Source organism: Piliocolobus tephrosceles, chromosome 5 (genome assembly GCF_002776525.5).
Source record: "Piliocolobus tephrosceles isolate RC106 chromosome 5, ASM277652v3, whole genome shotgun sequence".
Classification (NCBI taxonomy): Eukaryota; Metazoa; Chordata; class Mammalia; order Primates; family Cercopithecidae; genus Piliocolobus; species Piliocolobus tephrosceles.
The window spans coordinates 41,176,283-41,190,659 of NC_045438.1; the positions used below are offsets into that span (position 1 = coordinate 41,176,283).

The 14,377-nt window shown below is 37.5% G+C and overlaps 1 protein-coding gene across 1 annotated transcript in view; it reads left to right on the forward strand.

Moving 5' to 3' along the window:
• VTA1 (vesicle trafficking 1) overlaps positions 1-7,332 on the forward strand; it is an 80,384-nt gene extending 73,052 nt beyond the window's left edge. Inside the window, exon 8 of the mRNA XM_023187461.2 lies at positions 5,082-7,332. Within this exon, the coding sequence (XP_023043229.1) occupies positions 5,082-5,227 (146 nt within the window). The 3' untranslated portion in view covers positions 5,228-7,332. The remainder of the gene's footprint in view (positions 1-5,081) is intronic.
• The last annotated feature ends 7,045 nt before the right edge of the window (positions 7,333-14,377 follow it).

A 14,377-nucleotide genomic window follows, 5' to 3' on the forward strand; every position in this document is an offset into this window, starting at 1 on the left:
TCTTACCTTCTGCACACCTATAGGCCCAACACCATGTGGATGCCACCAAGGCTTGGGGCTTGTACCCTCTAAAACCATGGCCCAAGCCACACCTTGGCCCCTTTTAGCCATGGCTGGAGCTGGACCAGCTGGGGTGCCATGTCCCAGGGCTGCACAGAGCAGCTGGCCCTGTATCTGGCTCATGAAACCATTTTTTCTTTCTAGGTCTCCAAGCCTGTGATGGCAGGATCTGCCATGATGGTCTGTGAAATGCCCTAGAGACATTTTCCCCCACTGTCTTGGCTGTTAACATTTGGCCCCTCTTTACTTATGCACATTTGGGTGATAGGCTTGTATTTTGCCCCAGAAAATAGGTTTTTCTTTTGTACCATATGGTCAGGCTGCACGTTTTCCAAACTTTTATGCTCTGCTTTTTAAATATAAGTTCTAGTTTCGGATAATCTGTGTTTGTTCACGCATATGGGCGTATACTTTTAGAAACAGCCAGGTCGCCTCTTGAATGCTTTGCTGCTTAGAAATTTCTTCTGCCAGATACCCTAAATCATCTCTCTCAATTTCAAAGTTCTACAGATCTCTAGGGCAGGGGCAAAATGCCTCCAGCCTCTTGGCTAAAGCGTAGCAAAAATGACCTTCCTCCAGTTCCCAATAAGTTCCTCATCTCCATCTGAGACCACCTGAGGCTGGATGGACTTCATTGTCCATATCATTATCAGCATTTTGGTCAAAATCATTCAACAAGTCTCTAGGAAGTTTCAAACTTCCCCACATCTTCCTGTCTTCTTCTGAGCCTTCCACACTGTTCCAGCCTCTGCCTGTTACCCAGTTCCAACATTGCTTCTACGTTTTCAGGTATCTTTATAGCAGTGCCTCACTCCCTGTACCAATTTTCTATATCAGTCTGTTTTCACAGTGCTATAAAGAAGTACCTGAGACTGGGTAGTTTATGAAGAAAAGAGATTTAATTGACTGACAGTTCCACAGGCTGCACAGGAAGCATGACTGGGAGGTTTCAGGAAACTTACAGTCATGTGGAAAGCAAAGGGGAAGCAGGCACCTTCTTCACACGGCAATAAGAGAACGAAGGGGGAGGTGCCACACACTTTTAAACCATCAGATTTCATGAGAACTCACTGTCACAAGAACAGCAAGGGGGACATCCACCCCCATGATCCATTCACCTCCTACCAGGCCTCTCCTCCTATTCAAAAGGAGATTTGAGTGGGGACACAAATCCAAACCGTATCACACTATAACAGTAGATATATGTCATTATAAATTTGTCCAAACTCACGGAATGCACAACATCGAGAGTAAACCCTAACATGGACTCTGAGTAATACTGATGGATCAGTGCAGGTTCATCAATTGTGACAAATGTGCCACTCAAGTTGGGGAGTTTAATAATGGAGGAAGCTATGCATGGTGGGGAAGAGAAGATAAGGGAAATCTCTGTACCTTCCTCCCAACTTTTCTGTGAACTTAAAACTGCTCTAAAAAATAAAGTGTTTTTTAAAAAATAGTGCATTTATAACCACTGTGACTACCATTACCACCGCTTCTAGTACTTCTTTTATCCCTTTTCTGCTACATATTTCTCCTTAGTGCTTAGTACTTAATCACCTTTTAATGCATATATGTGTGATATTAATGGATATTAAATATATTGTAATGAATTTGTGGCTGACTCTGGGGAGTGGGATTGCATAGGTAGGTATTTGAAGCACAGTGTTTACTTTTTTTACTTTTACATCTCTGAATAGTATGAGAGTGTGAATGACAACTTACCTCATAAAGTTTTTTGAGCATTGGCTGGGCGTGGTGGCTCACACCTGTAATCCCAGCACTTTGGGAGGCCGAGGCGGGCAGATCACAAGGACAGGAGATCGAGACCATCCTGGCTAACACGGTGAAACCTCGTCTCTACTAAAAAAATATACAAAAAACATTAGCCAGGTATGGTGGTGGGCGCCTGTAGTCTCAGCTACTCGGGAAACTGAGGCAGGAGAATGGTGTGAACCCAGGAGGTGGAGCTTGCAGTGAGCCAAGATTGCGCCACCGTACTTCAGCCTGGGTGACAGAGCGAAACTCAGTCTCAAAAAAAAAAAAAAAAAGGTTTTTGAGCATTAAGTGATATAATATCTGAATAGCATTTAGCACAGCCCTTGACATAATGAAATTCTCCCCGTATGCATTACTACTGTCGTTGAAATTGTTAAGTGACATCTTTTAGCAATGAATGTATGTATGAAGGTTCTGTCTGCGTCCTGTGCATTCCATCCAAGTCAAAGGATAATAGAGTATACCAGAATGAGATTATCCAAGGCCTTTGACATAAGAATTTCTAGAACTATCTAGTAAAATTGGAAAGAGCCTCTAAAGACTCATTTTGGAGATTATTTACAAGTGTTCTATCCTCTTATGATGTTAGATATATCAACCTTGGAAATGGATGCTTATGTCAACTGGGCATGCAATGTTTTCTCTTCACACCAAGTGATGTTATCTTTGATCCAGTGCTGACCCAGGCTCTCTTTGCCACTGTAGTAGAGAATTTAACTGATAGTTCTAGCTCTCTTCTGCCTGATCTTGTCCTGACCTCTGAAGAGATGAAGCCCTCTTATATATAGATGGTCCTGTCTGCACCTCATCTGGAACTTATAAGCTAAAATTTCAGAAGAGAGATATATTAGGCAACCCCTCTAATCTTTGAAACATCTTTTAGGTCCACTTGCACACACTGTGGTTCTGATTATGGCCTCTAGTAAATGTTAATGATAGAAAAAACAGCTTTTATTTTGGTGCATTAAGCTTATATTGACCATTTTGAGTATAAAATCAGATAAACTGAAATTTAACACTTGTTCTCTTTCTGAAATGTGTTTACCCTTATATATTTTTTGTTTGTTGAGTTTTTAAATGCTAATTTTAAAGACTCATAATTAGGTGACATTTTATTTTTACTTAGTTTAAGAATTCATATTTTATTAATGAATTGTAGACTACTATATTTTTAAAATAAAGGAGAGCCTATGTGTTACAAAACAGCAAGTAACATGGTTTTTTAGCTTGTATTTTTCATTGTTGAAAATAAATCTAATATCTGTCTATAAATTACATTTTGGATCTAAATCTATACACTGGTTGTTATTTAGTTCTTGTATTTTATATATGAGTTATATAATCAGTTATGCATGTCTGTAAACTTTATATATTTTATAATTATATTTTTCTGTTAATATATTTTCATTCACATTTTATAAATATTGAAATTATTTCACAAAAATACAATATTTGTGTTTTAAAATAATTTAATCCTTAGTAGATAAGTTTATAAAACAAAAATAGTAACAGAGATCTTGCCATTTTACCTTATTAATAAGTGATACATCAGCCAAACAGTGCTAAAGCCAATGCTGTAGAAATAAGATTAATCTGACCATTACGGCCTTCTTTGAGCACGTCCAGTAAATTCTCGATGGATGCCCTGTATATTTAAAAGAGTGCCCTGAGACAGGAGAGACTTAAAGCACAAAATGTAGCATTAAAGTAAACTCAATTTTCAACGATGTTTCCTCACCTAGACAGCATATGTAGGGTAAATATATTTTGAAAAACCATTAAAGAATCTGGCAGGTATTTTTCAAGATCAGAAATATGAACTGGAGCATACCTGACTAAATTGTAAACAGAACTGCAGGATAGCTGATGTTTACGTTTAATGGGCAACAAACGCCAAGTCAGTAACCTCTATTAAAATTGGAATCGGTAATCCCTGATTCACAACAGTGAAGGCCAAATTTTATGTAATCTTAAATACTACTAGTTCAACAAATATTTGAAGACTTACTATGGTACCCTACACTAGTAAATATATGTGTATTTTAAAATCTGCAATTAATGTTTAATTCTATATGAACTTAGTTTTAAAATAGGCTAAATAATTTAAAATATAACTTTTTCATATTCATGCAGTGAAGTTACTGAGTACCTAGAGATGCCTGGCACTGTGCTGGAAACTCTAGCATATATTGTTTCAGTACTCTTTTTTGAAAATTTTAGAAAGCAATAATTTGGATCAGAATATTGTATCAGCTTGCCTGGAGTTGCTACCTACTTTGAAATCTTTGAAATGCTGTGTGTGTGTATACACACACACAGCGTAAAACATACAAATATGGCAAAATTAAAAGCAACTAAATGAAGTCATTCTATTTATCAGTACAGTCTTGCACTTATTTCAAACAGAATTGAAATATGTTATCTGCTTATTATATTCTATGCCTCCAAGCCTTCTGATTAGTACTTCTTAGAATTCTCATAAAAATTTCCAAAGAAAATGGTGGTTATTTCAAAAGACAAGATATAATGTCCATTTTTAATTTTGTCTTTAGAAATATATATTCAAGGAAATTTGTATCTTAGATTAAATGAAATGTTTTTAATTTTTTGTTACTGAAATTGTTTAGTTGGGTCCTACATATTAATCATACGTATAACTAGAAAACTTGCTAAGAATACATTTTAGAGAAATAATATGTAATGGTTGTTTACATGTTGAATTGCATATTTCAGTGATATAAAATTTAAGAAACCTTAAGAGATTTTTACATAGATGGCACAAAAATGTAAAATATTTTCATGCTTAAAATAAGCTAAGCAACCTGGTTTTCTTTACATAAAGTTTGTTATTCACTTTTTTTTATTGAAGGGGATATTTATATTCCAGCTCAAATGAGGGTTGAATTGGTTTAGTCTGTGTGTATTGTTCCATGAAGAGAAAGGCTAAGTGATTCTAGCATAGACACCAAAGCTACTATCCTTGTTTGTCCTTATTGCTTCTTGAAGGAAAATGTTATTCATCTAAGTTATTACATATTGGTGTGTCTATGGTTTATATTAGTAATAAAAAGACACTTGAAAAGAATGAAGAAAATGTATCAAAGTTCTTATGAGATTGACTAAAACTACGGTTTTTACATAGCCTTAAATATATTTTTTAATCTTAAACATAAGCATTTGCCCAACCTTACAGAACACTTTTTATATTCTTATAAATATCTTGATTGTTTTTTTTCTTCTAGGGGATATTCGTCTAACCCCAGAGGACTTTGCTAGAGCTCAGAAGTACTGCAAATATGCTGGCAGTGCTCTGCAGTATGAAGATGTAAGCACTGCTGTACAGAATCTACAAAAGGCGCTCAAGTTACTGACGACAGGCAGAGAATGAAGCCTTTGTATAACAGACCCATGTATTTTTGGCATGAGGAACTAACAGTCCATTACTCTATCTTCAGCCTATCAGGATCACAGTTTTAAGGAAGACTTGGTTTCGTTTAATGTGACAATGAAATCTGTGTGTATCAGATTTTTATTGAAGCATTCATCAGCAGCCTCAACCAGTTTTCATTGTCCATTTAGTAGATTCAGTCATCTCTGAGTATATAGGGCTGATGTCAGCAAGACCCTAAAAATTCCCATTGAACCCTGCTTCAACAAATGAAAACACACCTCTATAAAATGTATACTGGGAATAACCTTTGTATTTACATACATTAGGGGAATTTTTTAAAATCTGTAATGTTTGGACAAACAGGTATTACTTTGCTATAAAATTATAAATGTAACTTTTAATAAAGATTGCCAGAATATTCTAAATTAGAAATTATGTTTTTGTTTCCCTCAAGACATAAAACAAGTATGAACATTCTAAACTGCTGGATTAATCTGAAAAGACATTCAGTTCAAATTTTTTTTTATTCTCATGTTAAATATAACTCCATTAAAAGTTTAAATATTTCATGGGAGAAAATATAAGGTAAAGAGGTAGAATCACTTTCAGACTTAAAAATAATGTTGATTTCCCAACTGCTTTACCTTATCTATTAAAGCATAAGATGAATTGGTATTTGCTTCATAGGCAGTTTGACTGCATGTATTAGAGAATGAAAAGAAGATACTTGCCTGGAAACTTGGTGCTTTAAATTAAGGTACTCCTCTGCTGCTGTAGAATGGATTCCACACAGTGGATAGCTATGGATGATTCAGAATATTATGTTTAGATTCCCATTTGTTAAGTTTATAAGTTTTGTGGGGAATTATGAACTTACTGTGTACCACCTGCATTTGTACTGTGTGAAAAATAAATACAAGGATTCATTTAGCTAATTCAACTTACTACAAAGACAAATGTCTGTTTTTATTTGCCTGCTAGAATTGTCTTTTTTAAAAGTCATTTTTATTTATAGGAATATGGGTGTTTCTATAGGAAGAGACAGTTTTTTGTTGTTGTTGTTTTTAAAGATAAATTTGACAACGTTACCTGAAATTTATCTGGTCCATTTTATTCATGCTACTAAGATGGAAATCTTTAAACACAAGGGTGAGCAAGCTTTGGCCCATGGATTGGCCACCTGTTAATGTAAATAAAGTTTCTTTGAAACAAGCCTATACTCATTCATTTATGTTTTGTCTGTGGTTGCTTCCACAACTGCAGAGTTGTATGGCTTGCAAGTCCGAAAACATTTACTGTTTGGCCCTCTAAGAAAAAGACACCTAGTCTAATGGCCTGTTTGGGGAAAAAAAACGCATCACTAACTCATAATCATTTATATCCATTATTTTCTGCATAAATGTAATGCTATTGTACAAGGTTTGGTAGAATAAATAATCAGACTATTCTAAATTATCACAAAAATATCCCCAAAAAACATGCCTCCTAAAAAACATTTTCCTATCTTTTACAAGATGTATGAACATTTGTAGGGTTCCACATTTGCATCTAGAAATCCAGTGTTCTTCAGAACGTTACTAGATTGCCAGGATGACCTTTAGTGTTACACGATGTTCATCAAATTTTAATTTAAACCTTGGTATGTCTGGACACTAAAAAGTAAACCTATCACCTCCTATTTCATACCGTACCTTTTGGTTCCCAGTTGGGAGAGCACATGGAGGGAAGGAGATGATACAGAAACTATGGAGTTCACTGATAGTGGGCTGCATGGTGTGACAGAGCCCTTCTCTGTAAAATGGAAATGACACCACTAGCCATCTCAATAGTTTCGAGAATTAAAAGAGATACAGTACCCGAAGTGCTTAGCACCTTGGTAGCATTTCATAAATGTTTAGTGTCAACAGTAATGCTCTAGTAAAGTAAATTGTTAATAATTTGTTTCCCAAGTATCAGGAAATCCCAGTTGTCTATGTGGCCCAGTGCTTAAAAATGCCTTCTTGCATGAGGGGATTTAACTATACAATGTTTGTTAACTTTGTATTTGTATTTTTTCCTATAAAATGTTACAGTAAAATTAGGAGATGTGTTCTGATGTAACAATAGGATGAGCAATTTTCATTTATTCCTTCAATATATATTTACTGAATAGCTACTATGTGCCTGGTATTGTTATTTGCAAGCAGAAACAGCAGGGAAAAAAAAGTCCCTCCGTCACAGAGTTTAACATTCTAAAAGGGAGGAAATAGATAATAAAATATACAGTACATTTCATCAGTGGCTCTCCGAGTGTGATTGGAAATACAAATCTTGGGCCCCACATGTCGTACCCAATCAGAAACTCTAGGGATGGGTCTCAGCCTTCTGAGTTTTAAGAGACACTTAAGGCGGTCCCTAAAATTTGAGTGGTTTAGTTCTACCCAAATTAGAAATGTTGCAAGTCTGAGAACAGATTCTCCTGAAACTGGTTCTCAAAGGTGTGGTGTCTGGATGACCGGCATCAGCATCACTTTTGCGAACTTTAAAGTTCTGGGGACCACACTATGGGAACTTCTGTATTAAATAGTGATAAATGCTATGGAGGAAACATTGAGGACAGGATAGGAGATGTTTAGGTGTGTACAGACACACGCATATTTCAATAGGATAGCCAGTGTAGACTTCCCCGAGGTAACATTTGAGCAAAGAAGGAAAAGAGTAGTTAGGCGGATACATACATAGAGGAAGAGCATTCCCAACAGGTAAGACAGAAATCAGGTCAGAGGGTAGAAGTGGGAGAAAAGCTGGTGAGGGAGCTAAAAGCTTAGGATCATACAACTTTTTTGTTAGGGACTTGACTAGGAGCTATATGGAAAGGTTTTCAGCAAAAGCATAGCCTGATGTGACTTGACTTTGGAAATAATCATATTGGCTCCTATGTTGAGAATAGACCATAAGGAGGGTGGTAAGGAAGGAAGGAAGCTGGGAGACCAGTTAAGAGTATTAACAATAGGCCTGGGGCAGTGGTTAGCACCTGCAATCCTAGCACTTTGGGAGCCGAGGCAGGTGAATCACCTGAGGGCAGGAGTTTGAGACCAGCATGGCCAACATGGGGAAACCCTGTCTCTAGTAAATATATATGAATATATATATTTATTAATATATAAATGTATGTATATAAAAATCATATATATTAGCCTGGCATGTTGGCATGCACCTGTAATCCCAGCTACTCAAGAGGCTGAGGCAGAAGAATCGCTTGAACCCAGGAGGCGGAGGTTGCAGTGAGCAGAGATGGCGCCACTGCACTCCAGCCTGGATGATAGAGCGAGACTCCTTCTCAGAAAAAAAAAAAAAAAAAAAAAAAAATTACAATAATCAAGGTGAGATGTTATGATGTCTTAGTCCAGGAGTAGCCTTGGGGGTAATAAAATGGGATTTGTTTCTGGCAGCTTTTTTTTTTAAGTAGAGCCACAGGATTTCTGTAAACTGGATATGAGGTATGAACATAAAAGAAGGAGTTAAGGTTGACTCCAGATTTTTCACCTGAATGCCTGCAAGGAATAAGTAATCACGTACTGCAGTAGGGAAAGTTGCGGAATTCCTCTCACACTTAGATTGAAGTGCAATGTTTCCAAGTTGTTGTGACCATTCCAAGTGAAATTGATAACAGTGTTTTGTCAATGCGGCAGAGGGAGAAGAAAAAATAAGGTTCTTTTGACAATGATGGCCACAGATATCTCACCAAATCACTGCTGAATGAAGCCGCAAGCCAAGAATAGTTCCCATGGTTCACATGGCCGAGGAAGTTTACTGACATCAGGACTACACCAAGAAAAAGACTCCAGTTACGGAGTCTTGAAAATTAATATCCTCAGATGTTTGTAGAATTTATATATGACTTGTAATTCTAGAAATGTGAGAATTCTATGTATACATTAAAAGGTTATATGCTGTCTTTTCTAAAGAAACGCCCTAATAGCAGCATTGTACAAATATTTTCAACTCTCAGAGAATAAGCTAATGAAGTTGATGGGTTTTGGTTATCAGCACTGCTTCCTCTCTTCACCCATTTCTTTCTTTATTTCTTTTCTTTTTTTTTTTTTTTTTTTTTTTTTTCTTTAACTTGACTCATTTTGGAACATTTGGATCAGATCTTCTATTTTGGCCCATAAACAAAGCTTCATCAGTAGAAAAGTTAAGACATCCAACAACAACAACAACAACAACAAAAAAAAGCAGCAGAAACATCTGCAGACGCAAACGACTCTGTTTGGCAGCTTTGAAGAGAGCAGGGGATCTCCCAACACGGAGGTTGAGATCTCAGAACGGACAGACTGCCTGCTCAAGTGGGTCCCTGACCCATGAGTAGCCTAACTGGAAGACATCCCCCACTAGGGGCAGACTGACACCCCACACCTCACACGGTGGAGTACACCCCTGAGAGGAAGCTTCCAAAGCAAGAATCAGACAGGTACACTCACTGTTCAGCAATATTCTATCTTCTGCAGCCTCTGCTGCTGATACCCAGGCAAACAGGGTCTGGAGTGGACCTCAAGCAATCTCCAACAGACCTACAGCTGAGGGTCCTGACTGTTAGAAGGAAAACTGTCAAACAGGAAGGACACCTACACCAAAACCCCAACAGTACATCACCATCATCAAAGACCAGAGGCAGATAAAACCACAAAGATGGGGAAAAAGCAGGGCAGAAAAGCTGGAAATTCAAAAAATAAGAGCACATCTCCCCTTGCAAAGGAGCGCAGCTCATCGCCAGCAACAGATCAAAGCTGGATGGAGAATGACTTTGATGAGATGAGAGAAGAAGGCTTCAGTCCATCAAACTTCTCAGAGCTAAAGGAGGAATTATGTACCCAGCGCAAAGAAACTAAAAATCTTGAAAAAAGAGTGGAAGAATTGATAGCTAGAATAATTAATGCAGAGAAGGTCATAAACGAACTGACAGAGATGAAAACCATGACATGAGAAATACGTGACAAATGCACAAGCTTCAGTAACCGACTCGACCAACTGGAAGACAGAGTATCAGCGATTGAGGATCAAATGAATGAAATGAAGCGAGAAGAGAAACCAAAAGAAAAAAGAAAAAAAAGAAATGAACAAAGCCTGCAAGAAGTATGGGATTATGTAAAAAGACCAAATCTACATCTGATTGGGGTGCCTGAAAGTGAGGGGGAAAATGGAACCAAGTTGGAAAACACTCTTCAGGATATCATCCAGGAGAACTTCCCCACCTAGTAGGGCAGGCCAACATTCAAATTCAGGAAATACAGAGAAGGCCACAAAGATACTCCTCGAGAAGAGCAACTCCAAGACACATAATTGCCAGATTCACCAAAGTGGAAATGAAGGAAAAAATCTTAAGAGCAGCCAGAGAGAAAGGTCGGGTTACCCACAAAGGGAAGCCCATCAGACTAACAGCAGATCTCTCAGCAGAAACTCTACAAGCCAGAAGAGAGTGGGGGCCAATATTCAACATTCTTAAAGAAAAGAATTTTAAACCCAGAATTTCATATCCAGCCAAACTAAGTTTCATAAGTGAAGGAGAAATAAAATCCTTTACAGATAAGCAAATGCTTAGAGATATTGTCACCACCAGGCCTGCCTTACAAGAGACCCTGAAGGAAGCACTAAACATGGAAAGGAACAACGGGTACCAGCCATTGCAAAAACACGCCAAAATGTAAAGACCATTGAGGCTAGGAAGAAACTGCATCAACTAACGAGCAAAATAACCAGTTAATATCATAATGGGAGGATCAAGTTCACACATAACAATATTAACATAACAATATTAACCTTAAATGTAAATGGACTAAATGCTCCAATTAAAAGACACAGACTGGCAAACTGGATAAAGAGTCAAGACCCATCAGTCTGCTGTATTCAGGAGACCCATCTCACATGCAGAGACATACGTAGGCTCAAAGTAAAGGGATGGAGGAAGATCTACCAAGCAAATGGAGAACAAAAAAAAAGCAGGAGTTGCAATCCTAGTCTCTGATAAAACAGACTTTAAACCATCAAAGATCAAAAGAGACAAAGAAGGCCATTACATAATGGTAAAGGGATCAATTCATCAGGAAGAGCTAACTATCCTAAATATATATGCACCCAATACAGGAGCACCCAATTCATAAAGCAAGTCCTTAGAGACTTACAAAGAGACTTAGACTCCCATACAATAATAATGGGAGACTTCAACACCCCACTGTCAACATTAGACAGATCAATGAGACAGAAAGTTAACAAGGATATCCAGGAATTGAACTGAGCTCTGCAGCAAGAAGACTTAATAGACATCTATAGAACTCTCCACCCCAAATCAAGAGAATATACATTCTTCTCAGCTCCACATCACACTTATTCCAAAATTGACCACATAATTGGAAGTAAAGCACTCCTCAGCAAATGTACAAGAACAGAAATTATAATGAACTGTCTCTCAGACCACAGTGCAATCAAACTAGAACTCAGGACTAAGAAACTCAATCAAAACTGCTCAACTACATGGAAACTGAAAAACCTGCTCCTGAATGACTACTGGGTACACAACGAAATGAAGGCAGAAATAAAGATGTCCTTTGAAACCAATGAGAACAAAGATACAACATACCAGAATCTCTGGGACACATTTAAAGCAGTGTGTAGAGGGAAATTTATAGCACTAAATGCCCACAAGAGAAAGCAGGAAAGATCTAAAATTGACACTCTAACATCACAATTAAAAGAACTAGAGAGGCAAGAGCAAACACATTCAAAAGCTAGCAGAAGGCAAGAAATAACTAAGATCAGAGCAGAAGTGAAGGAGATAGAGACACAAAAAACCCTCCAAAAAATCAATGAATCCAGGAGTTGGTTTTTTGAAAAGATCAACAAAATTGACAGACTGCTAGCAAGACTAATAAAGAAGAAAAGAGAGAAGAATCAAATAGATGCAATAAAAAATGATAAAGAGGATATCACCACTGACCCCACAGAAATATAAACTACCATCAGAGAATACTATAAACACCTCTACTCAAATCAACTAGAAAATCTAGAAGAAATGGATAATTTCCTGGACACTTGCACTCTCTCAAGACTAAACCAGGAAGAAGTTGAATCCCTGAATAGACCAATAGCAGGCTCTGAAATTGAGGCAATAATTAATAGCCTACCAACCAAAAACAGTCCAGGACCAGATGGATTCACAGCTGAATTCTACCAGAGGTACAAGGAGGAGCTGGTACCATTCCTTCTGAAACTATTGCAATCAATTGAAAAAGAGGGAATCCTCCCTAACTCATTTTATGAGGCCAACATCATCCTGATACCAAAGCCTGGCAGAGACACAACAAAAAAAGAGAATTTTAGATCAATATCCCTGATGAACATCGATGCAAAAATTCTCAATAAAATACTGGCAAACTGGATCCGGCAGCACATCAAAAATCTTACCCACCATGATCAAGTGGGCTTCATCCCTGGGATGCAAGGCTGGTTCAATATTCGCAAATCAATAAACGTAATCCAGCATATAAACAGAACCAAAGACAAAAACCACATGATTATCTCAATAGATGCAGAAAAGGCCTTTGACAAAATTCAACAGCCCTTCATGCTAAAAATGCTCAATAAATTCGCTATTGATGGAACGTATCTCAAAATAATAAGAGCTATTTATGACAAACCCACAGCCAGTATCATACTGAATGGGCAAAAACTGGAAAAATTCCCTTTGAAAACTGGCACAAGACAGGGATGCCCTCTCTCACCACTCCTATTCAACATAGTGTTGGAAGTTCTGGCTAGGGCAATCAGGCAAGAGAAAGAAATCAAGGGTATTCAGTTAGGAAAAGAAGAAGTCAAATTGTCCCTGTTTGCAGATGACATGATTGTATATTTAGATAACCCCATCGTCTCAGCCCCAAATCTCCTTAAGCTGATAAGCAACTTCAGCAAAGTCTCAGGATACAAAATTAATGTGCAAAAATCACAAGCATTCTTATACACCAGTAAGAGACAAACAGAGAGCCAAATCATGAATGAACTTCCATTCACAATTGCTTCAAAGAGAATAAAATACCTAGGAATCCAACTTACAAGGGATGTGAAGGACCTCTTCAAGGAGAACTACAAACCACTGCTCAGTGAAATCAAAGAGGACACAAACAAATGGAAGAACATACCATGCTCATGGATAGGAAGAATCAATATCGTGAAAATGGCCATACTGCCCAAGGTTATTTATAGATTCAATGCCATCCCCATCAAGCTACCAATGAGTTTCTTCACAGAATTGGAAAAAACGGCTTTAAAGTTCATATGGAACCAAAAAAGAGCCCGCATTGCCAAGACAATCCTAAGTCAAAAGAATAAAGCTGAAGGCATCACGCTACCTGACTTCAAACTATACTACAAGGCTACAGTAACCAAAACAGCATGGTACTGGTACCAAAACAGAGATATAGACCAATGGAACAGAACAGAGTCCTCAGAAATAATACCACACACCTACAGCCATCTGATCTTTGACAAACCTGACAAAAACAAGAAATGGGAAAAGGATTCCCTATTTAATAAATTGTGCTGGGGAAATTGGCTAGCCATAAGTAGAAATCTGAAACTGGATCCTTTCCTTACTCCTTATACGAAAATTAATTCAAGATGGATTAGAGACTTAAATGTTAGACCTAATACCATAAAAACCCTAGAAGAAAACCTAGGTAGTACCATTCAGGAAATAGGCATGGGCAAGGATTTCATGTCTAAAACACCAAAAGCAATGGCAACAAAAGCCAAAATTGACAAATGGGATTGAATTAAACTAAAGAGTTTCTGCACAGCAAAAGAAACTACCATCAGAGTGAACAGGCAACCTCCAGAATGGGAGAAAATTTTTGCAATCTACTCATCTGACAAAAGGCCAATATCCAGAACCTACAAAGAACTCAAACAAATTTACAAGAAAAAGCAAACAACCCCATCAAAAAGTGGGCAAAGTATATGAACAGACATTTCTCAAAAGCAGACATGCATACAGCCAACAGACACATGAAAAAATGCTCATCATCACTGGCCATCAGAGAAATGCAAATCAAAACCACAATGACATACCATCTCACACCAGTTAGAATGGCAATCATTAAAAAGTCAGGAAACAAC